The following is a 22,726-nucleotide window of genomic DNA, read 5'->3' on the forward strand; positions in this document are numbered from 1 at the left end:
TCCTCCCTGGATGCTACAGAGGGCTTTTGGAGAGAAAGGGATAAGGAGCTATGGTTTGTAAGCAACAGCCCATCCTGGTGCCAGGGGACACAGTCTAGCCCAATTCTCCCCTCAATTTCCCCAGCTCTGGGGGGAATTCAGCCTGGATTTTACCCTGACTCACTCCCCAGGCCCTTTTCCCATCCTGAGACCTCCAGATCTGCCAGAGCAGCACATTGGGAGGAAGAGAAAAGGGAGGAAGGGGCATTCAGGGGCTGGGCTGCTGATCCAGGCAGGAGGGAGGTGCCTGCACAGCTGCAGGCAGTCCCCTACCCCCAGTCCGTGAATGGGCACATCACCCCCTCCTGCCTCCTGCCACTGCTCCCGAAACAGTTGGTCCTAATGAAGGCAAAGCAGGCAGGGCAGCTGTGTGCATTATCCATCTGCATGGGGAGGTGTCTATTTATCCTCACGTCCCACCCCACCCTGCAGCTGCTGCCATCCCCTGTGCCAGAAGGGTGAGTGGGCACGAGCGCCCGGGCTGCTCTGGGGCCCCTGGGCCTCCTCTCCTTCCAGCCCTCCCTCCCCAGCCCACGCCCACAGCCTTCACTTGACCCATTTTGGAGGCTGAAGTTTGTGTGTGTTTGAGAGAGAGAGAAAGAGAGAGAGTGCACACATCATTTCCCCAGTTGGGGCTTTTGATTTCCTCTGAAGTATCTTGATTGCGGACTTACAATGGCATCTTGCTGCCAGTGCTCCCTCAGCAGCTTCTGGCTCTGCGCTGCCTCCTCCTCGGGGCTGGAGTTTTCTGCTGACTCTGGGGCCCAGGGCTGGCTGGCAGGGAAGGAGAAGGCCTGGTCCGGGCTTCCATCCCTTGGCTTGAGCTGCAGGGCCTGGAGGCCTAGCCACAGTCCTTCCTGCTCTTTGGGCTGGGGCCAGCCTGCACCCCGCACCCCATTTCCTCTCTCACTCGGACCTCCTGCTGCCTAACTCACCACCTTGTCCCCCTGCCTGGCGCTCGTTCCCTTAGGGCTCAGAGCCATTGTTCTAAACCTCAGTTCTCCTGCTCAGATGACTTTGGAGGCCCTGCTGCTTTGGGACACTCAAGGCCAAACTGTTTATCTGTCATTCAAGGCCCCTCTGATCTGAATCCACACCCTTTTTATAGGCCTGTCAATCATGGACTCTCATGCATTCCCTGAGCTTCAGATGAGCTCTCCTCACTGTCCCCCAACCCAACCCCACAATTTTATTTCCCCCTTTGTGCTCATAGCCACCTCCTTCCTGGGGTGTCTGCACCCCCTTTTGTGCTTTTTTCATCCCTCCTTAGGGCATGAGTCAAGTCCCGACTCCCCAGGAAGATGGCCTGGTCCCCCTCTAGCCCACGGGGCTCCCCTGTGAAACTCCTAGAGCCCTGACAGCCTAGGCATTTGGCATTCATTCACTCACGCATTCATTCAGCAAATACTCTTGAGTGGAGGCAAAGCACTTACAGTGTCTCGGTCCTGGCCCTGCTCCCACATGCCTTTCTGATCTCATCGCTCCCTGCTCTGTCCTCACTCACTCTTTCCAGCCACACTTGCCCCCTTGCTGTTCCTGAAACCAGCAGCATCTGCCTCAGCCTTTGCGCATGTTCCTCTGCCTGAACACTCTTGCTCCAGATGTCCCCAGACCTTGCCTCCGCACATTCTTGAGGCTCTGCTGCATGTCACCTTCTCAGTAAAGCCGTCTGCAACCACCTCCCTATGTAAAAACTGCCATGTCCCCTCACCCCTCCTGACAGGCCCGCACTTATCCCCCGCTCACATTTACGGATTTGTTGTTGGTCATCTGTCTCTTCCCTGCTAATTTATCAAGGCAGAGAGTTTGTTTTTTCACTGATGTCTCCCCAACATTGAAACAGTGCCCAGCATTCAAAGGGCCTCGGTAATTATTTGTTGAATGAATGAATGAAACAGGCACTGTATTAGGCTCTGAAAAATAAAAAATGACGACTATTTCATGTCCTCCAGGGACACACAGGCTAGCTGGACATGTGAGCTATGCAGCTTGTATCCTGACAGGCAAACCATAATTAGTTAAAACACCGAGTAAGAGCGCTAAGTGCACGGCAATGTGGTTGGCCCAAAGGAAGATAAACATCGTGATAGCTGTCAAGGCGTGAAAGGGGACTATGCCAGCACCAGACCTGGCACTTCACATGCATCATTTCATTACTCCTCATACCTCCTCTGCAGAGGGTGGGGAGGGGTGCACAGAGGAGGCGAGACTCTGAGGCCAGGCAGACAGTCCAGGCAGAGGGATCAGCAGAGCCACATGGGACCACATGTGGTGCTGGAGGACTGACTCTAAGCATATGATTTGATGGGAGGAGCCTAGGGAACTGCACCTGGTGGGATGGCATTTATTGTGGCTGGAGAATCTCTATCTGTTGGGCCATGAGATACCCATTTGCATCCATGCCCCCTCTCTGCTCAGTTCCCTTCAGCAGGCACAGACATGGAGAGTGTCTGATGACAACATCCAATTCACAACAAGGCAGCCAGGACATCCATATCAAATGACTTGCTACCATTTTTTCTGGGAGGACCAGAAGTCCACAGCACCCTTAACACTCAGTTCCTGGAAGCCCACTCCTTCATTCCACATCTTAACTGCAATTTTGAGATGTTGCCTAGGCCACCTCCAACCCCCCACTCTACAAGCTGTTGAAAACTACGCTGCACGTCACCCCTGCATCACCCTCTGCTTGCCGCAATGTAAATAAAGAAAAATAACCTGTGGCACTGAGCAGATGGGTTCTTTCTCAAGAAAGACCCAATTATTCAGGATCTAGTGCGAGGAGAAGTCGTAAATATCCCAGTTTGCTGCAGTTGAGAGGAATTAACCACACAGCGGTTAAAGAAAACTGGTCGCTCCTGGAGGAAACATTCAGGCTCCCAGTGCAGAACTCTGGGGTACGTCCATTGGCAAGTCCCTACATGATAAATGCCAGGGACAGGATCTTAGGGAAGAAGCCCTGGGCTCTTGAAGGCTTCCCTGGCTCAGCGTGTGATTCCCATACACCACGGAGAATATGGGAGGGGCCGAAGCTCTACCCACGCAATTTCTCTATCCTTTGTGAGAGCTTTCACTGCGGAACCAGGTTGTAAGTTCTCTGTCACTGAAGAAATTTAAGCAGAGAGGGAATAACATCCTGCCCTGGGAGAGAAGAAAGCCTTTGGGGTGCAGGTAGAAAGGGTAGAGTGTTAGGGGAAGAAAGAGAGAAGCTGATGTCGTTTTAAGGCCAGCCCCACTCCTGGGCGGGAACTATAACCTCTCACAGTGGGCTCCCCAGCCCTGGCTGCCTCTGCCCCACACTCTGGTCTGTTTCCCATTCCCTTCAGCCTCCAGTGAAGCTCCTGGGATCTGAGCCCTGAGTCCCAGGCACCCCAGCACTTTTGCACAGAATATAGGGAAGGGGCAATCCGAGAGTGCCCTTAATTTCATTCCCTGTCCCTTTAAGTTGAAGAAACAGGACTCAGTGGGTTCTAGAACTAGTACCAGGGTCCCAGGTTCTAGAGACCACTGTGTCTAAAGCACCTACTAGAAAGAGTTTTCCAAAATCGTACAGGGAGAGCCTCACTTTAGAAGAGGGGCTACAATGTAGTGGGGTGGTCCAGAGATACCAGGAATCATTTTTCCACCTCCCTTTACTCCACAATTCCAGTAACGTCAGCATCCCCCCTCTTTGTAGGCCTAGAGGTTGGGAAGGACAGGTCCTAGACCCACCCTCGCCATCCCCGAATTTCCAGGACTCAGAGGTGAGCTAGGGAATCCCCAGGGGACCAAGTCTGGTCCTGAAAGTGTTCATTGGTTCTCCCCCACCCTCAGATGGGAGAAAATGAAGGCGTCTGAGGAAAGGGCACGGTGACAACGATAGGGTCTGAGTGGGTGGGTGTGAACAAGGCTTGGAAGAACCCAGAAGGGAAGTTAGAACGTGGGGTCTCGGCTTCGAGAGGGGCCCAGGGCGCTGACTCAGCGGCGTCACTGTTCAGGGTGTTCCCGCTGCCCCACCCTCCTCTTCCGCCCCCAGGGTGCCCTTTGAAGCCGGGAGGGGGCTTTGATCTGGGGTCTGCCCGCTCTCAGCTGGCGCGGCCAGATGCGCTGGGGGAGGGGCAGAGGAGCCGGCGTCTCCACCCCCACCCCGGGCCTCGCCCCCTCCCCTGCACCCCCTCCTGGGCACCGAGAGTGTTTCCGGCTGTTGCAGGGGGCACCCAAGCCTCCTCTCCCAACGCCTTGCAGCTGTTCCCCAGCTGCCCGGCCCCACCCCAAAGACAGCTGGGAGAGAGGCTGGGGGTGGGGAGCAGGGCGCAGCTGCTCGGCTCCGGGGCTGGGACCCGGGAGGGCAGCGACATGAAAGAGCTCGGGCCTGCGCGGGTGGCGGGAGGAGGAAACCCCCAGGCTGTCGCCTCCCCGCGGGCTCCGCACATCTGGGCCGCAGGAGCCTCCGCCCCCCGGCGGTGGGGTGGGGGATGCGCTCCGCCACCCAGCCCTCCGGGAAAGGGGAGGAGTGATGGCCTCTCGGGGAAGGCCAAGGCCGGAGCGCCCCGCCTGGGGTGTGAGAGCTGGTATCTCTTGAGTCGTTAGCGGAGTGAGGCACAGGGCGTGCCTGTGGGTGCCCAGAAGTGTCTGAGTGTGCACATCAGTGCAGGGGAAGGGAGGCAGGCGCCCCACACTTTCTCCAGCTGGCCCTGTGTCCTAGGGCAGCTCCAGCTCTTTCAGGGCCTCTTCCGCCCCTGACCCTTTTGGAAGGTGGATGACAGCTGCTCTTACAAAGCTAGGGACAGCTGGGTGGCTGGGGACAGCTGGGTGGCTGGGGACAGCTGGATGGGGTTAACATCTCCCCGCTTCTCTGGCTGCCCAGGCACCCCCAGGCCATACTACTGGCAGCTGGCTGCTTCTCCTACAGGTTGTGTGGTTGAGTGTGTAATTGTCTGGAGTGGCCTTTCAAAGCTGGAACCTGGAGGAGCTCAAGCCCATCTCACCGGCACCAGTCTCCCTCCATATCCTGGTCTGATTGAAGTACCTGGAGAAAGGACCTCTCCCATCAGCTAAAACAAAACCAGGCCAAGTGGGAAAGAAATTGGGCAGCTTTCTGTCTTGGCTCCCAACTCTTGGCACATGAGATGTCCCATGCTTCCTGATAACTAGAAAAGGGACAGTGAGATGGAAGATGTGAGTGGAGTTAAATGTCTATCTGTCCACAAGCACCTGCCCCCAGGCATCCTTCCACCCTGGGCTGGAGGAGCACTGAGCTCCAGCCATCTGCCCCCTCTCTTTAGCCCCAAACAGGTGCAGGGGAAGAGAAGGGGGAAGGCCAGCTGTTGTCATCCTGCTCCTGGCTGTGGCTCCCTGCCAAAGTGGGGAAGGGGTAGCAATGACGCAAGAGTCCACCCACCTCACACTGTCATTTTTCTGCTCCCACAGGATGGGAGGACTGAGGCACGTATCAGGACCAAGACTTGGGTTTGGTCTGGCCAGCCCAACTGGCAAGCGGACATACCCTGACCATGTCCTCCAATCTAGGTCCTTATTTTTCTGAGAAGGGGGGGTAACCAGGGGTTGGTGAGGCTAGGACACCTGCCACCGGACTTACCCATGGCTCCTTTGCTCTAGGGTTCCTGGAGTGGGAGGTGTTTAGGCCCTGATTCTACCCAGACAAGGGGAAAGAGAACTAGGCACCCAGCAAAGGGTGCCCCTCCTTCTAGTATGGAAGGGCACAGGCTGCTTTACGACATAAGCAGATCCATGTAAAGTATTAGGTGACAAACCAGAGACCATTTTTAAGGATCAGGCCCCCCCAAGAGAGGAGGGCCTTGGTGTGCCCCAGCCCCTCCTTCCACCCCAGGGGTCCTTGTAACCAGCAGGACCCTGGCCAGTTCCTCATGGCAGCACTTCTCAAACCCCAGGATGTATCAGAATTATCAGGGAGTTAAAAATGCAGATTCTTGGGCCCTCAGCGATTCCCACTGAGTCTAAGTGGGGCCCCAGGAATAAGCCCTTTTAACAAGCTCCCAAGACACACTAGAGACTTTGAGAAGCTCTGCCAAAAGGATGGGGGTCAGATGCCCTTTTCACTTTGCTACCCTACCTCCACACCTCCCAGAGCCAAAGATTTTCCTGCCTGTTCTTCCTGCATGCTCAGGGGCAGGGGCCAGAGCCCAAGTCACCAACCAAATATGGGGCTGAGTGACCCCCTCCCCCAACAGGGGCCAAGGCCCAATTAGACTAAATTCCCAGACAGGGCCTGTTCTGCCTCTATGCCCAGGACCCTGCCCAATGCCTGGTGCCTAGCACGTGCTTAATAAATATTTGTGGACTGAAGGAGGTAAGCTTTGCAAGCCTCATAGAAAGGTATTTCTTCCTTTGTCTGTCCTAGCTAAGAGCATGTTGGCAGAACCTCAAAGAGATGCCAGGGCCTGTGTAGCAGGGGGCCGGGCCTGGGAGGCCCTCAGTAAATATTTGTCAAATGAACCCAAGGCCGACAGTAGATGTAGTTAGTGCCTGACGAACTGACATTCACAGGCCTGGAACAGCTAGACCCGGGGAGAAGTGAGGCAAAGAGGCAGGAGCTTCCGTCCCTAGAGTGTCCCCCCAACAATGCCTGCAGACCCCAGGCCTGGGGGAGTTGGGGGTAAGAGGCGAGGCAGGGAGTGGGACTGCGCCATTATGTTTATTAGAAGGTTGGATTTCGGTGTGTGCTCTAGACAGATTACAGAATAAATACCTGCGCCTTGAGAACAGGAAGTCCACAATTCATACAAAGTGCTCACTACAGGAAGTTGCCGTGTCAAACTCCAGGCAAGGACCCAACTCCGGGCAGCCCCTCCTCCCCCACTGACCTCCACAAGGGCTGTGCTATGGTTTTTTTATTATTTCTCTTTATTATTATTAATATTATTATTATTCACTTTTGCTGTGGTCACTATCATTGGCAAAGTTCCTTTACCCCTTTCCTGGACATGGGGTTCCTGTCTTTAAGTTTCCATTCTGAGGCTGAAGGTGCCAAAAGCTGCTTGAGAAGTGGCCTTTGAACTCCATCTGGGAGGATGGTGAGAAGAAGGAAGCAGGAGAAATCATTCTTGGTTTTAAAAAAATTTAAAAAAAGCCAAAAAACAAAAGCCCCTCAATCTACAGGTCATCCCTTACTCAGTCAGTGATCAAACCGCCCAAAAGAAAAGCAAGAGGAGCTGCAGGCCAGTGGGCACCGGTCCTTCCTCCCAGGGCTGGGGGAGGAGGGTTGGACCCTCCTGCCAAGGCTTGGGGAAGCTGAGGCTCCTTCCAGCCACAGGGGTGGGAAGGGGAAGGAGTGGAAGAAAAAAGGAGAGACAGAGAAAGAGAGAGCTCAGCGCCTTGAGGTAGACGCTTTCCCAACTCCAGGGCCACCTGCGGCCCCAGCCCAGGCCAGCTCCCACTGTCACCTCCGTGTCCAGGAGATTCATAATAAAAAAAAAAATCAAAAACAAAGCCCAAAACAAAACAAAATCCAAAAGGAACAGACTTGGGGGAATGAAGGAGGAAGGGAGGGAGGACAGGAAGGGCAGGTCTCTGGATGCATAATTCCCGAGCCTGGGGGCTGGACGAAGATTCCCCAGCGCCCCACTGCCCGCGTGGCGTTAGCTCGTCACGTAGTGTTTGGTGGACGGCTGCCCATACACCCTGTAGAAATCCTGGTGGCCGGGCTGCTGGGAGGCATCGAGCCAGTCTCTGACCGCCAGGCCAGGAAGGGACTGGGGGACGGAGGGTGTGGGTGGGAGTGGGTGTGAGTACTCCTGCGAGGGTACTGTCCAGGGGAAGTGGCCGGAGCGGGGATAGGGCTGGTGGCTGCCATGGTTGGCCACAGAAGAACAGTAACAGTTGTCCACAGAACAGACGAGAATCTTGCGGCCGCCATACTGGGGGAGCATGGGCTGCTGGGCGGCAGAGCCATTGGGATACTGCGATGGGGGGAATACAGGACTTGAGTGCACTGGTTGGGCGCCGCCCGGCAGGGCCACCAAGTGCTGCGTGGAGCTGCAGGGCCCCAGGGGCTGCCCTGACTGGCCCTCGCCGCTGGCTGTGCCCGCTGCCCCATACTGGCTGCCCACAGGGCCCGACGACGTCTCTAGGAAACTGGCCTCAGGGAAGGCCGTTGAGTGCTTGCGCTTTTCCGCCCCAGAGCTGCTCACGCCACAAGGGTACAGGGGGACGCTCTGCAGGAATGGCACCGGTGTGCTGAAGGGGCCTGTGGAGAGTTTGGAGCAAAAGTCGCCAAAGCTCCCATGCGTCCCAAGCAACCCAAGCCTCCTCTCCCCTGGGGACCTTTTCCATCTATAAGACCAAGCACATTACATCATGCACCATCTTGGTCCACGCTCACTACTCCATTAGCAGGTAGGTACTATCATTATTCCCATTTTACAGCTGAAGAAACTGAGGCTCAGGGAAGTAGTCCCATAGCTAGAAGTGGCAAAGCCAGGATATGAAGAAAAGTCTATCTGACCAGGGCACGCTGCCTCTCAGAGGGAAGGCTCTGGCATTTAACCCTGCTCAAAGGGCTCTCTTCCTTCCATTGAGGACCCCACCCTCACCTTCTAGCATCTTCCGCAGCTGCTTCTCCTTCTTGGCCACCTCGTTCAGGAAGAGCTTGGAGTTCAGGTGGCCGATCTTAGGGGGAGAAAGGCTGCTGCCCGTGCAGGTCTGGGTCCTGGGGGCAGTGGACGGGGCATCTGCTGTGAGGAGGTATCACCGGTGAGCCCGCCCTACCTCCCCGCCGGGGCCTGGCCCTCCTGGCCCTCCCCCAGATGTGTCCCCTGAGGGCCGGCTGCCATCCGCTCACCTGTCCATTAGGATTTTCACAGACTTGGTGTTCTAGGGGAAGAGAAAAGGGTTAGTGAGTGGGAAAGGCAGCCCGGAAAAGAGGAAGACAGAAGCTGCCTCGTCCTCTCTCACCCCAGGCGCGGCTGACCCTCTGACTCTGGGCAGAGTGTGTGAGGGCGGGGGAGGGAGGTCTCCATTGTTAGAAAATAAAAATAGCTAACATTTATTGAGCCCTTTCTATGTGATAGACAACACTGTAAGTTTTTTCTATACATCCATCATTTCATCCCCGCAACCACCGCAGGAGGAAGGTTCTGCAAGCACTCAACCCTTTAACTGAGATCTTTGGGGCCAGATGTGTTTTGGAATTTGGAATTTTTTTGATTTTAGAAGGGAAATATGGTGCCTGTACCATATATTACATGTCTTCTCTTCCCCAATCTAATACATCAATGTTTCTGCAGCAAAATGTTTCAATATTCGTACCAAGCGAGATAAAGACAGACCATAAATTGCCAACATTAGTTCAGGTCAATTTTTGCTGTTAAATGAGTTGCCAGAATTTTTTTCTTTTGGCTTTCAGAGATTTTTAGAATTTGGAATTGTGCATGAAGGATAATAGATCTATATTATCAACCCCATTTTATAGGGAAGGGAACTAAGGCAGAGGGAACATATATGACTTGCCCAAGGTCACAAAGCTACGGACAGCAGGGTGGGAGGGTTTTGAATCCATGCAGGCTGGCTCCAAAGCCCTGAGCATACTGGTGGAGGTGCTGGTTGGGGAGCAAAGGACTGCAGACTTCAATTTAGGAATGTCCCCTGGGTCCCACCAGCCGGTCCCAGGCCCAGCCCACCTTCATGAAGCTGATGTCCTCTGTCTTGTCAAAGAGCAGCTGCAGGGAGCCCAGCAGCTTCTTGGCCTCCTGCATGCGCTCCCCGAGGTGCAGCGCCTGCGCTGCGTTCTCGCTGCAGAACTTGGCCTGGGCCTTGTCCAGGACCTCCACTGTCTGCCGCAGGTCCTCATCCAGCAGCTGGTGCAGTTTCTCGTACTGCAGCCGCACTTCCTCCTTCAGTTGGCTCACCTTCTCCTGTGGGCACAGGGGGCAAGAGTGGGTGGGCAGGTGAGCGCTGGGGATCTCTGGCTGCCACTCCTGTCTGTCTCACATCCTGGATGGTGGAGTTGGGGACCCCCAACCCCCAGGCTGCCCAGAGCTCCTGAGGGCTAGGTCTGACCTGCCAATTCCTCGTCAATAGCATAGGGCTCTGTGCCAGCAACCCCTGGCATGCATGGGGGTCATCCACTGACAGTTCACTGAATGACCAACCAAGGGATTCTGGCACAGAGCCAACCATACAATAGATTCTAGTCCAGGTAATTAGCCCAAGGCCCTGACCCAAGCCACCCCCACCCCATACCACGGGCTTGGACTTGACTACCTCCACCAGGCGCTTGTCTGATTCAAGTTTGTATAGCTGGTCCTCAATGTCCTGCTCTCGCTCCTCCAGCCGGTCCTGCTGCTTCATCAGCATCTTCTGCAGGGACAGTTGGGGTGGGGGCATCAGAGGGGGCTGCAACTCCACCCCTTACCAAGGATGGGTGAGCACCATCCTTCCCTCAATAGAACAGACTCACCCTACAGATCCTTTGACCCAGATGACCTAAAATTTCTGCCACCCAACCACTTCTGGCCCCCATGCAATCCCAGGAGCCTGGTGACAGCTGTCTGGCCAGCCTGTTCCCAGGAACAGAAAGCCTGGAATAGCTTCCTACACATATCTAAACCATGAGCTTTCTGAGGGCAGGGTCAGGCCAGCCTCTGTTCTAAGCACTTTTCCTGTATACACTTATCTAATCATCCCAGTAATGGTATGAGATAAGAAATATTATTAACCTCATTTCAGAGAAGAGGAACCCAGAGAGGTTAACTAATTTGCCCAAAGTCACACAGCTAGTGTCAGAGCTGGGATACAAACCTAGGTGATCTGGCAGTAGGGTCTGTTCTTACCCAAGTCATGAGAGCTCTCTCGAGGGAGCCCCATCTTAGGGATGAGTACTCTAAGGTATAGAGGGTCAAATAACCTTCCAAGATCACGCAGGCCCTCTGACTCAGTCCAGACATCCCACCCTATACTTGCCTTACACTCAGGGGCATTGTGCCAGCCACCCCCTCCCTGTTCTTGACACTGAGAGCTAAGCCTCTTGCTAGCTCCCTCAGGCCCTAATATGGACCCAGGTGGAAAGGAGACTCTGGCTCTCCCTAAGACCTGAGGCCAGTCTACTACAAGGTGCTGGACCAAGCTGCTCTTCTCAGCCCCAAATCTCCTGTCTCCACAACCCTCTCCTCCTAGCCCTGCCCATCCAGGCTGCTCCATCCACCCTGTCATCCTCCCTTGCCAGATACACCTCTTCAAAGGGTCTCTCCCCTGCTCAAGAACCCTCAAGGACTCCCTCCTTCCAAACACTTTGGCACAGCAACGAAGGCTCTCTTACAACCCGACTCTCCCAGCAGGTGGGCTGGGATTCTGTCCCCAACGCTGTGCACACATGAACTCACTGCACCATGCTGTTTCCCTGCAGCTCACAGTTCTTCCTCCCGCCCCTTGTCAAAAGGCCCAACTTAAGGCCCCTCTCCTCAGGGAAACTTTCCATGGACCCTGCTCGGAGTTTGTGTGGGTCCCTTCCTGTCCTGGCCATGCAGTGGGGCTGTCACATTCTGCCCTCCCTCTATAGCTGTGCTGTCCAATACGACAGCCACTAGGCACATGTGGCTATTTAAAAAGTTAATTAAAAATAAGTTAAATTTGGGGCTGGCCCCGTGGCCGAGTGGTTGGGTCCGCGCGCTCCGCTGCAGGCGGCCCAGTGTTTCGTTGGTTCGAATCCTGGGCACAGACATGGCACTGCTCATCGAACCACGCTGAGGCAGCGTCCCACATGCTACAACTAGAAGGACCCACAACAAAGAATATACAACTATGTACTGGGGGTCTTTGGGGAGAAAAAGGAGAAAATAAAATCTTTAAAAAAAAAAAATAAGTTAAATTAAACATCAGTTTTTCAGATGCACTAGCCTCAGTTTACATGCTCACCAGCTGCATGCAGCTGGTGGCTAATATATTGGACACTACAGATACAAAACATTACCATCATCACAGAAAGATCTAGTCTGTCTCACAAACCATGGTCTGATATCCCTAGAAAACTCACAGCCTCTTGAAAATAGGGCTTTGCTGCTGTCTCTTCCCAGCACCCTATAGATACAGAACATGTTTACTGGATAAACGTGTTGGTTTTGTACACAAACTAAGGTTTGTGAAGCAGACGCACAGAGCCCAGCTCACAGTAAGCATCCACTCAGCAAGGAGTGGTTCTTTTTCTTCATCTCTGTGGGCCTCAGAGTGACCCTCAAGCTTGACCTCATGACCTCCACTCCCATTCACACCCAGCAGGCTTCCCAAAGACAAGCTGTCACCAATCCCTTTCTCCATCCCCCAACCCATCTGACACATAGGAAAACCAAGGCCAGCAAGAAAGTGCAGCAACCCCATTTTGTGTGGGTGGCTAGCCCGGAAACAAAAAACCAGGACCCTGGAGATAGAAGCAGGTAGGGGGTGAGGCTCTCAGATTCTAAGCTGAAGAAAATGGGGCACCCCCCACCCCAACGACTTGACCTTTCAATGACCCAGGACAGGACCTCTAAGAACCAGGCCCAAGAGACTCTGTCCTACCCCTAGCACCTTGCCCTTCCAGCGGGCCCGCTCCCCAGCCCAACACGCACAGTGATCTGCTGCCAGCCTGAGAGTCAGAGCCTGTAAAGAAACACAGCTTGGGGGGCGGGGGGCAGGAATAGAGGTAGGCATGCCTCCGCCCTGCCTGGGAAGTACCCACAGTTGTGTGAAGAGGGCAGGTAGCACCCTGCAGCATCACCTGGATACGTGCATACAACTGCACACACACACAAGCACACATCGCCACCTGGGCCCTGACACCACCTCATGCACACTGTTGCATACGGCCGCACATATACTTGTACCCAGCCCCCTGTGTGGTGAGGGCTGGGGCTCCTGAAGGCCCCAGACAATTGAGGGAGGCCTGCTGTGCAGGCAAAGTGGCCAAGACTCCCCTCCAGGAACAGTAGGCCTTTTGACCTCCTCTGTAACACCTGGCCCTCAAATTTTTGCCTGCTGGGTGCCTCGTACCCACACTCAGGAGAATGGGGCCCCCCAGAGGCATCTCAGACTCCAGGTCACTCCTGTCTTCCCAGGGCCCGGCATATCTGAAAGCCTAGGCCCCACCCACCCCTACAGATCTTTGTCCCGTGGTCTGCCTGCCCAACTACTTCTTAGGATCAAACCTATCAGTATTAGATTAGGGGCTGAGTCCAGAGAAGGGGCAGGAAAGAGGCAGCCCCAGGTAGGTTCCCAGCTCAGTTTCTCTTGGAGGAGAGGAACGGGGCTGTTCCACTCCCACCTTCTAGACCAGTGAGAGCGCCCCCCCGCCCCCACCAAACCCCGTCAGGGAGTTCATGGCTGACCCCTTAGGGAAGAGTCAAGGGAGGCCCCTCCTGTCCAGACCTGGAGGTGGAGCTCAGCCCTTTCCCTCTTCTTCTAGGCTTTTCTCAGAGCCTTTCCTGGCAGCGCTTCTACCCTGGGACCCTGCAGTGTCTTCCCTTAGCTTCATGGTTCCAGGTCTTGTTCCCTGTCTGCCAGAGCCCTCTGGGGCAGGAGCCCAGTCCAGGCCTAGTGAAGGCAGGGTCCACATTCCCTAGCAGGTGGCTAGGTTTCATTTCCCCTCCCCCAGCTCAGAGGCCATGAGGTTCCTGTGTCTGCTGCAGGTGGAGGGGAGGGGCAGGATTGGGGAGGAAACTGGCCAGGGGTTGCCACCAGGGAGGGCTGGGAGGAGGCCGAGGCCGGCCAGCCCTCCCTCAGGGCCAGATGATCTTAATCCTACCACAGACAACACCTGGGGGCAGCACGGGGTTGAGGGGACCACCACTACCTCAGGCACTGGGAAACTGGGGGGAAGGAGGAAAATATCTACTTGCTTCCCTTTCATTACCCCTCGCCTCAATTCCACTAAATGCTGAATTAGGTTGCTGAGAAGCTGAAGGATGCGGAACAGAGGAAGCAGGGCCTGGACCCCACCCCACTACCGGCAGCCTCCTTCCCATCCCAACCCCCAGGGAACTGCTGAGAGCCGAGGCCCCTTTTCCCACCTGGGAAAAAACCCACAGCTGAGAGATGGGCCCAGATTTCCCAGCTTGATCCAGAGCAAGGGCTCTCAATGCATGTGTGGGGGGTGGACAACAGGAACGACTTTACAAACTGCTCCCAGCGCACCGTGAGTCACCCGGACTGTGGCATACCTCAAGTGTGCAGGAGCAGGGAACCAAGGTCTAGACTAGAAGCACTTGGGGGACCAGGCCTCCAGCAGGAGGAGGGACAGTGTGAGGCCCAGCTCCACTTAGTGGCCTCTGGCCCAGGTGGGACCTGCTCACTCATGTCCCTGTCCCTGTCCCTTAGGACCTAAGGCCTTCCATAGTCTGCTCCTGGGCCTGTGAGGGCACAAGCATCAAGAAGACTTGGTGGCACTTCATTCCCATCCCCCCAGGGCCCCAGAACATCCTGTTCCTCATACCTGTTGCCCAATGTTCTAGACTCTGCCTTGAGCTGCTCCTCTATGCCCCTCCCAAACTGGAGAGGGGACAACTGTAAGCCCCTTATAGTCCTGCCCCGGGAAAGCCTCACATCCCTTTGGAGCCTCAATGACCAGGCCCAGCTGGCGTTTTTGGTGCCAGACTGGACTGGGCAGATGGGGGAGGCCATGGGGACTCTAGGCTGTATAAAAGTTAATAAATAATAATAATAAAACCCACAAGTCAAGCTTGAAGAGAATCAAGGTCAGGAGAGAACAGGGCTCCGGGGGCTGAACCAGAGGTAGGCCGGAGGTTTCGAGCAAGGCCAGGGTTGTGCCCAGGAGTGCCTGTGGTGGGGGCAGGAAGAGGGAGCTGGGCTGCTGGAGCACCTCTTCCTGCTCAGACCCCTGCCCAGATGACTCTCATGCCAGCCCCAGCTCTGGCTGCAGCCCCTGCTCAGAGCTCCCAGGTCCTAATCTCCTCCCCAGCTGCCAAACCCACCCCCCACTCTCACCCGAAAGCCCCCATCCCAGGAGTACATTAGCCTCTTATCTGTTGGGGCCAAGCACTCTCCCCTTGTCTCAGAGCAGCTTCTACCTGCCGTAGATGCCCCTTACTGTGCCTCAGCCCCTACCCTGGACCACCGTTAGGACCCCTGGGCTGAGGCAACCACAGACCCAGAGAGAAGAGGCCACAGGGCAGGAACCGGAGCAAGGAGAAAGGCAGCACCTCGGAGGCAGCCCCAGCAGACCCCAGAGAGGGTTTCCCAGCTGCAGAGTGGAATTAGCTTTTGCCACGCAGAGAGCAGCGCTCTGGGGCAGAAGAACAAAGAGGCGAGAGAGAAAGCCCCCCTTTGTCTGGGTTTGAATGCCAGGCCAGCCGGGAAGGAAGGCTTTCCCAGAGCCAGGGATGAGGCCAGCCAGGCCTGCCTGTTCAATCCAGGGCAGGGGCCCAAGCCAGGCTCACCTTCTTCCTATGCCCATCCAGACTGCCCCTGACACAGCACCCTGAGAGCCATCCAGCTTCTGCCTCCAACAGTCGCCACAGGCAACAAGCTCACCCTAAAGTGAGTCCCCTCTTCCCTTCCCCTCCCCAACACCCCCACCAGGTGAGAAAGTTGCACAAAACTCACAACCACCAACCACCCACCGCCTAAGCAGGCAGTCACACACGAGCACCGTCACGCTGACAGTCCCGCATGCACGCTCAACTTCAACTTGCAGGTGTACAGCAAGCAGGGCACACAGACGCCCTCTTCTCTCTCACAAACACACACACAAGTCTTCCTGATGCGGCAGCCACACACAAGACAACTACATAATTCAGTCCATCACTCACATTCTACCTTCTCAGAGATATGTGAGATACAAAAAATTAGTCACATGTGAGATACACAACCAGAAGTGCTGGTTACACACACACCTGCAGGCAGACATGGCTGCATAGCTACCCAGAGCTGCAGGAGGCAGAGCGATCAATAGGGCGTGCAAGACGGGCGCCCGGCTGTGTCAGCAGGATCATTGGGTCGGCAGGGGCTGGGTCTCTGCCTGAGGCTCCTCTCTGCCTAGGGCCCAGGGAGGAAAGCCAAGCCAGGAGGCCTGTGTGGACTCAGGATGGTCAAGAAAGGGGCAGCTTCATGACCCTCAGACCTAACTTATATACAGCCTCCCCATCCCAGCGCCCACCCCATCTAAGACCTCAGGAGTATGGGCTGGGGGAGTGGCAGAGCAGTGGGGTCTGCCTTGTGTCACCTGAGTCCTGAGAGAGCTGGACCAGGGCAGCCCTCACTCCCACAGCCTACCTGAGGAAGACACATGGGGCAGAGACCTAGGATCTCCTCCAGGGTCCCAGCACAACCCTCCCAGCCAGGGGCACTGTGAGCAGGGTAACTTCACCCCTGCACCCCAGCAGCTGCAACCCCCAAACTGGCCAGGGCGGTCGGATCCCCTCCCCAAATAACATCTCTTCTCAACTCTAAAGCTTCGAGAATGCAAGGAAAAGGGTCGTGGCAACATTTCCAGCCTTGATCTGGCCTAGGAATGGCACAGAGGCACAACTACGGCCTGCGCGCGCACACACTCTCTCCGCATAGCCCCTCATACACTTAACTAGGCCTTATGTTGGGTCTTCTTTCCGTGCTGAGGGAGGTCATGAGACAGTGGTGCTCCCAGCTCATAGCAGTCCCCCATTGCTCAAATGAACCCCTAAACCTGAGGGCTGGAAGGATGTTTGATCACCTAGGGCTGCTGGGCCTGAGCCCACCTGGATGTCCCAATATTGGCCCCTTAGGCCAAGCCCTAAGGGAGAAAATATTTGGGGTCTAGGTATGTCCCAGAGAGCATCCAGGCCTCAGAGCAACGTGGCCTAGACACTGACTTCCAAAGGGAAGAGCAGGGCAACAGACTTTGCAGGCCTGACTCTGACACCCCCTGCAAGTCCCCCAGGCTGCCCTGCTTGCCCTCCTGCTGGGCCCCTGCTTTAGGCCAAGGCCCAAGCACATGTGGGTGCTTGTGAGTATGCACGTGGGGGATCACAAAGGAGAGGCTGATCAGGGTTTCCCAGTTCTAGCCAATGGGGCATTTCAGCAGCCCCTGCCCCTCCCCTGGGAGGACAGAAGAGGAAGCACAAGAAGCAGAGCTATATTTTGAGGCATGTGCCAGGTCTCCATGCATCTGCTCCTATATCCAGGAGAATGCTGTTGCCCTCATCTGCAGCACCAGCACTCTTTAAGACAGACTCTCTCCAGCAAGGGAAAAGAGGCCCAGGAAAAGGCCCCTCCTTCTGGCTGCCCCAGAGAGGATGGAGAGCGCAGTGGGTTCCTCCATGCAGGTTCCCCATGGCTCGCCCCCTCCCCGGAGGTGGGGCCCCTCTTCCTCCACATTCAGTAAGTCCAACTCACACCGAATGGCACTGGGCTATTGAAGGGTTTCCAACTCCACTGCCCTAGGGCACCAGAGAGAATTCAGAGGGCCTGGGGTAGGAGAGCATGCAGGGGGATGAGACTCAGGCTGTGGGACACAGATGCTGAGCGCACAGAATTGCACATCTGGCCCTGATGCAACCCACTACTTCTGAGCCTGCCCACACCGGGAATAGGAACAAACATGAACACACACACACACACAGACGCATGCACGCACAGAGCTGCTGACAAAGTTCAGCGCCTGCTTCCATCCAGTTCCTTCCATGAGCAGGGGATCAGGGACCTGCTGGTGGGAACCCGAGGGTCTACTCTGCATGAGTAGACCTACTACTATGCATGAGCCACCCCCCATCCCCCAACTACACAGCCAGGAGACAGGTGCACTTGAGGGCAAAGCAGACAGTATCAAAGACACTCACAAACACAGATACACATCTAAAGATACCCTCCTCCTATCCAGCCAGGTACAATTATGTTTTCTCCCCCACCCAAACGAAAGACATGGCTAGCACTCAGACACGACTAAGAGCAAACTCGAGGGTGCGGGCCCCCTCCTCTCTTCCTTTCAGCCACATCTCCATCTTTCCCCTCCTGACTTCCCACTGCCAATCCCAGGACAGAGAACTGGACAGCCCTCCTTTCTCCTGCCTCTGCACTTTTCCCAGCCTCCTCCCCCAGCCCTTCCATCTTTATTAATAGCAGCAGCTTCCCAATACTGGAGAAAGTCTGGGCTCTGCCTGCCCTGAGTGGGGGGTGGAGGACGACAGGGGCTCATCTGCTTCCCCCAGGCCTCTGCCTTTTCCAATCCTGGGGGGCAGGGGGCAGGGGTGGGGAACCGGCTTCTCTCTCCATCCCCCACACTTCCTTTAAGGAACCAGAGGCCCTGTCCTGGCACAAAAACCCAGAGCTAGCCCATCTGATTGGAAACTAATTATACAGCAAATTTTATTTGTTATCCCTGCCCTCAGCCTATGGTGCCCCTCCTGCCTTTTGTTAGTTGTATGTGTAGGTTTTTTAATTGCTAAACAGTGACTCATTCTGACTGGTCCCCCCCTCCCCACAGGAAACAACCCCCATCTACAACCATTCCCTGCTCAGAGCTTCCTCATACCCCAACTCCCCACTGGCCTCGACTAGCCTCCAGGGGCCCCCACCCATAAACACTCCCAGTCCTACCAAAGCCTGGCCTCACCCCCATGATATCACACCCAGGCTCCAAGCTGGGGCTTCTGAGACTGGCTCAGACAGTCTCAGGCCAAGCCCTTCCTTCTGGTATGACTCAACCCTGAAAGCCAGGGGACCAGGGAGGGACCTAGGAGGAGCCCCCCCTCCACCAAAGGGGACGGAAGTATTGCCTCAGTCCAGCTCCAAAGCCAGGCCCAGAGGCCTGAGGGGGAAGGCGGTTTTGACATTGGCCACTGCTGCAGGGTGTATACAATGGGAGGGGATGCGGTTCCGTAATCACCCAGCCGGCAGCCCAGGGGAGCCAGCTGCCTGAAACCAGATTGCAAGGCGGCTCAACCTTAACCCACAGGATTCTTTTTCCGTCTTCCACTTCCCCTCCCCAAATGTGGGAGGGCTGTGATAGAGGGCTGGGCTGGGAGAAAAGGGCTCAGGGTGATGAAGACACATACTTTAAGGTTTGTTCATGCAGATGCAAGCAACACACACAGTACAGAGAGGGCAGCGATTCTCACACATGGAGAGTGGGCTATCGGGAATAATCCGAATGGCTGAGACACTATCCGGTGACACCGCTGGCTGTCCAGGCCTTGTCCAGATCTAGATACTGGGAGTTCTGCTCTCCCTCCGGAAGCTCCCCTCCACCCCCCAATGTGTTTCCAATAGGGCTTGAAACTAACATGGCTGCTTTTGTTTACTTCCTCATTGGTATGCCAGCATCATGGATCATGTCAGCCACAGCAGCGGCACCAGGACAGTCATTACATAAACAGCAGCTGGAGAAGCAGGACCTGGGTCATTGCCTTGGTGACTTTGCGCAGGGCCTACAGAAACAAGTCTGGGAGAGGGAGCTGTGTGCCAAACAGAAAAGCAACACCCAAACTCTACCTCTGTCAGCCCCACACCTCAATTCTATAAATGACTCACAAGATGGACCCTATGAGCACAGGTGCAGGAATGTATCAAGCAGCGATGGAGGACCCTTATTCCCAGGACCTTGCCCCCAAACTTTTAGAGTACTAGAGTTTGGAAGGGGGGGCCTCTGGCCTGATGTCACAAGTGTCAGCCTGTCCGGATGGGTGGTCCCCAGAGAGTAGGAAGTGAGTGTGTGTGTGTAGGGTACTTGCCCGGATCTCATTCCTCCGGATCTCCACGTCGCACACCGAGTGTCCCTGATGCGCACCGCTGTAGTAGCAGCAGTACTGGCACACGGCCACCTGCTCGGCCTCGCAGTGGTAGAGGCGGTAGGCGTTGTGCTGCGGGCAGCTCCAGGCCCGCACGTCGTCCGCCTCCACCAGGAGGTGCCCGCGGGCGGTGGAGGGCTGCTGCAGGTGCGTCTGCACGTGGGACTGGCAGCAGGGCGCCTCGCAGCGCAGGCAGACCTTCTGCGCGGGCAGCGGGGGGCCGCGGCGGCAGAACACGCAGTGCAGCGCCGCCGGCGGCTTCTCCACGTGCAGGGCGTTGAACTTCTCCACGATGTTGGTGAGCTTCAGGTTCTTCTCCAGGCCCGGCTTCTGGTTATAGGCCTGGTTGCACTCCGGGCAGCGCACCAGGCCGCTGTCCTTGGCCCACGCCTCGCCAATGCAGCCCCGGCAGAAGTTATGTTTGCACGGCAATTGCACCGGCTCCACGAAGACATGCAGGCAGATGGGGCAGATGAGCTCCTCCTCGAAGCAGTTCTTCCAATTCTCCGCCATGGCGGCTGCGGGCAGGGGGCCCGGGCAGGCCTCCCCAACTCCCTAACCCTAGGGTCCGTCCGGTGCAGCTGCAGGTCCACGGAACCCCGAGCCTCGGCCCCAGGCGGCCCCGACAGTCGCTCAGTCACCAGCGCCTTCCGCGCGCCCGCCCCCCAGAGGAGGGAGCCTCGGTCCTCACGCCGCGCGCGCAGCCGGCTGCGTCTCCTCCTCCTCCCGAGCGCCTAGCGGGAGGCGGCGGACTGCGCCAGGGCCGCGGCCGGGGCACCAGCCCTGGAGGGGAGCGCCGGGGTCCAAATTCCATATAAGAGGCCGCCTCCCCGTCGGCGCGGCTAGGGCAACGGCGGCCCGCGGCCTGCGCTTGGCCCCGCGGCTGACATTGGGGCGCGCCCCACGGCGGACAGAGCCCGGGAGCCGCACACTTCCTCTAGCGACGGCGGAGGCAATGGTGGCTCCCTCCCGGCTCGCCGGCGCCGCGCCTCCCTCGCCTGGTCCGGGGTCCGAGAGCCGGGGAAGCGAGTGCGGTCGCGCCGAGGGTTGCTAAATCCGGACCCGGCGGGCGAGGCGACCCGGCGGTCCCCGGGCCGTGGCGCGGGCGCCCCCCGGCTGAGCCGCCGTCTGCGGGTGCGGGCTGCGGGGCGCAGGCGGGCCGACTCCGGGGCGCTGCGTGCGCGCAGGGGCAGTCATTCAGATGAAATTCCAGTCCCCGGCCAGAGACACCAGCCCGCCTCTGCCTTCCTCCTCCCTTCACAAATAGAAACGGAAGGGGGAGGGAGAGAAGTGGAAAAAAAAAAAGCCAACCAGAAAGGGAGGGAGGAGAAGCCCCGGCGCTGCTCCGGCCTGACCCCCTCGTCGCTACTTCTGCGCTCCCCCGAGGCCCGGCGCCCGGCGCCCCCGCCGCAGAGAGACCCTGCTCTCCGTCTCCGCGCTGGGCGGGCGCCTCGGCTCTGCCGAGGAAAACAAGGATTGATCAAACTAGAAAGGAATTTTTCTCAACTGCTAATGAACAGGAGGCTCGGCTCCCGGCCCTCCCCTCCCCCCGCCCCGGCCCTCCCCCTTCGCCACCCCGGCCTCCCTCCCCCCTACTTTCTTTTCTTCTCGGCCTCTGCTCCGGCCTGGAAGGCTCGGGGCTGCGGTCGGAGCCAGCCTGCGGCGGCGGGGCCAGGCCGAGCCAGCCGGGCCGGGCTGCCTCCCTCAGCGCCCAGCCATCTTGGGCTCCTGGAGGCGGCCGCGGTGGCGGCGGCGGCTGGGGGTCCGGACGCGCTCGCTCGAAGGTCCTGCAGCGTTCTCTCTCTCTCTTTTTTCAGTGTTTTTTTTTTTTTTTTTTCTTAGGGGAGGGCTGGCGGCCTCCCTCAAATTAGGAGAGAGAGGGGAGAAAATGCCAAGTCCCGATTTCTCTCCACCTCTGCTCCACCCACCCCGGTTCTTTCCAAAAAATAAAAAAAGATTAGAATTGGAAGAAGTCGGCAGAAAGGCGAGCGCCCGCGGCCCCCGGCTGCTGCCCAGGCGACGCGTCCGGGGCGGGCCCGCGCCCGTCGCTCCGTCCGTGGGTCCGTTTGTCCGCCCGCAGCTTCTCAACTGAGGGGAGGGCACTCCGGGCAGGGTCTCCGCAGCGGCTGTCGCCTCAGAGCTTTATCCTCAGATCAAAAAAAAAAAAAGAGGAAGAAAAAAACCCCCAACACTCTCATCACAGCCACCTTCAGCCATCTTGCGCGTATTATTATTATTTCAGGAATAATCTGTTTAATAAAAATAGCTGCGTCTCTAGCCCCCTCCCCTGCACCCTGGGCTCCCCGCCCCCTTTTAATAATAATCTCGATAATAAAAATGATCTGCGGGCCGGGCAGTCCGCGGCTGCCTTTTCCTGCCTTGGCTCTCTCGGGCTCCGGCTCTGCTTCCCCCAGGAAGGGGGCGCGGGCGGGGGGGTGCGTCCCTGCTGCCCGCCAGTCGGCCCCCTCCGCCTCTTCGGGGAGGGAAGGGCGCCCTCGCCGCTGCCGCGCTGTTGCGAGGAGAGCGAGCGAGGGAGGGGCCCCGGCTCGCGGGACTGGCTGTTAGGGGCGCACGGGGGTCCCCGATCTTCCCGCCACTGCCCGGCCTCAGAGTGTGCACCCGGGGTTGGGGGGTACAATGGGCTCGCGGCAGAGTGCCGCCGGCAGGGCGGGGACGCGGGAGGGCAGGGGGCTGCGGTGAGCCGGACTCCCGAGCTAGGGCGGAGAGAAGAGGAGGGTGGTGTCCCTACACCAAGGCCGGTCCCGCTACTCGGGAAGGGGGCGGGGAGTCGGGGAGGGGGAGGCGAGGAGAAAGCGGCAGCGCAGCGGCGGCACCTTTAATCAGCACCCGCTGGTTCGGCCCACCGGCGCTGAAGAAATAAACCGCCGGGGGAGGGGACGGGGCGGGGGCGGGGCGTATTGTCCGGAAGTGCTGGTACAGAGGCCGGGGCGCCCGGCTCCTCCCCTTTTCCCTGTGTGGAG

At 57.2% G+C, this 22,726-nt stretch overlaps 1 protein-coding gene across 1 annotated transcript; it reads right to left on the reverse strand.

The window, feature by feature from the left end:
* Positions 1 to 6,675: 6,675 nt before the first annotated feature.
* TRIM8 (tripartite motif containing 8) lies at positions 6,676 to 21,227 on the reverse strand. Its single transcript, XM_014852002.3, has 6 exons — positions 19,689 to 21,227; positions 10,261 to 10,356; positions 9,678 to 9,911; positions 8,840 to 8,871; positions 8,592 to 8,707; positions 6,676 to 8,245 (listed from the first exon to the last, which is right to left on the reverse strand). Exons 1-6 carry the CDS (start codon positions 20,256 to 20,258, stop codon positions 7,638 to 7,640), a joined length of 1,656 nt encoding a protein of 551 aa, XP_014707488.1. The 5' UTR covers positions 20,259 to 21,227; the 3' UTR covers positions 6,676 to 7,637.
* Between the last annotated feature and the right edge of the window lie 1,499 nt (positions 21,228 to 22,726).

This window comes from Equus asinus, chromosome 2 (genome assembly GCF_041296235.1).
Source record: "Equus asinus isolate D_3611 breed Donkey chromosome 2, EquAss-T2T_v2, whole genome shotgun sequence".
NCBI classification, from domain to species: domain Eukaryota; kingdom Metazoa; phylum Chordata; class Mammalia; order Perissodactyla; family Equidae; genus Equus; species Equus asinus.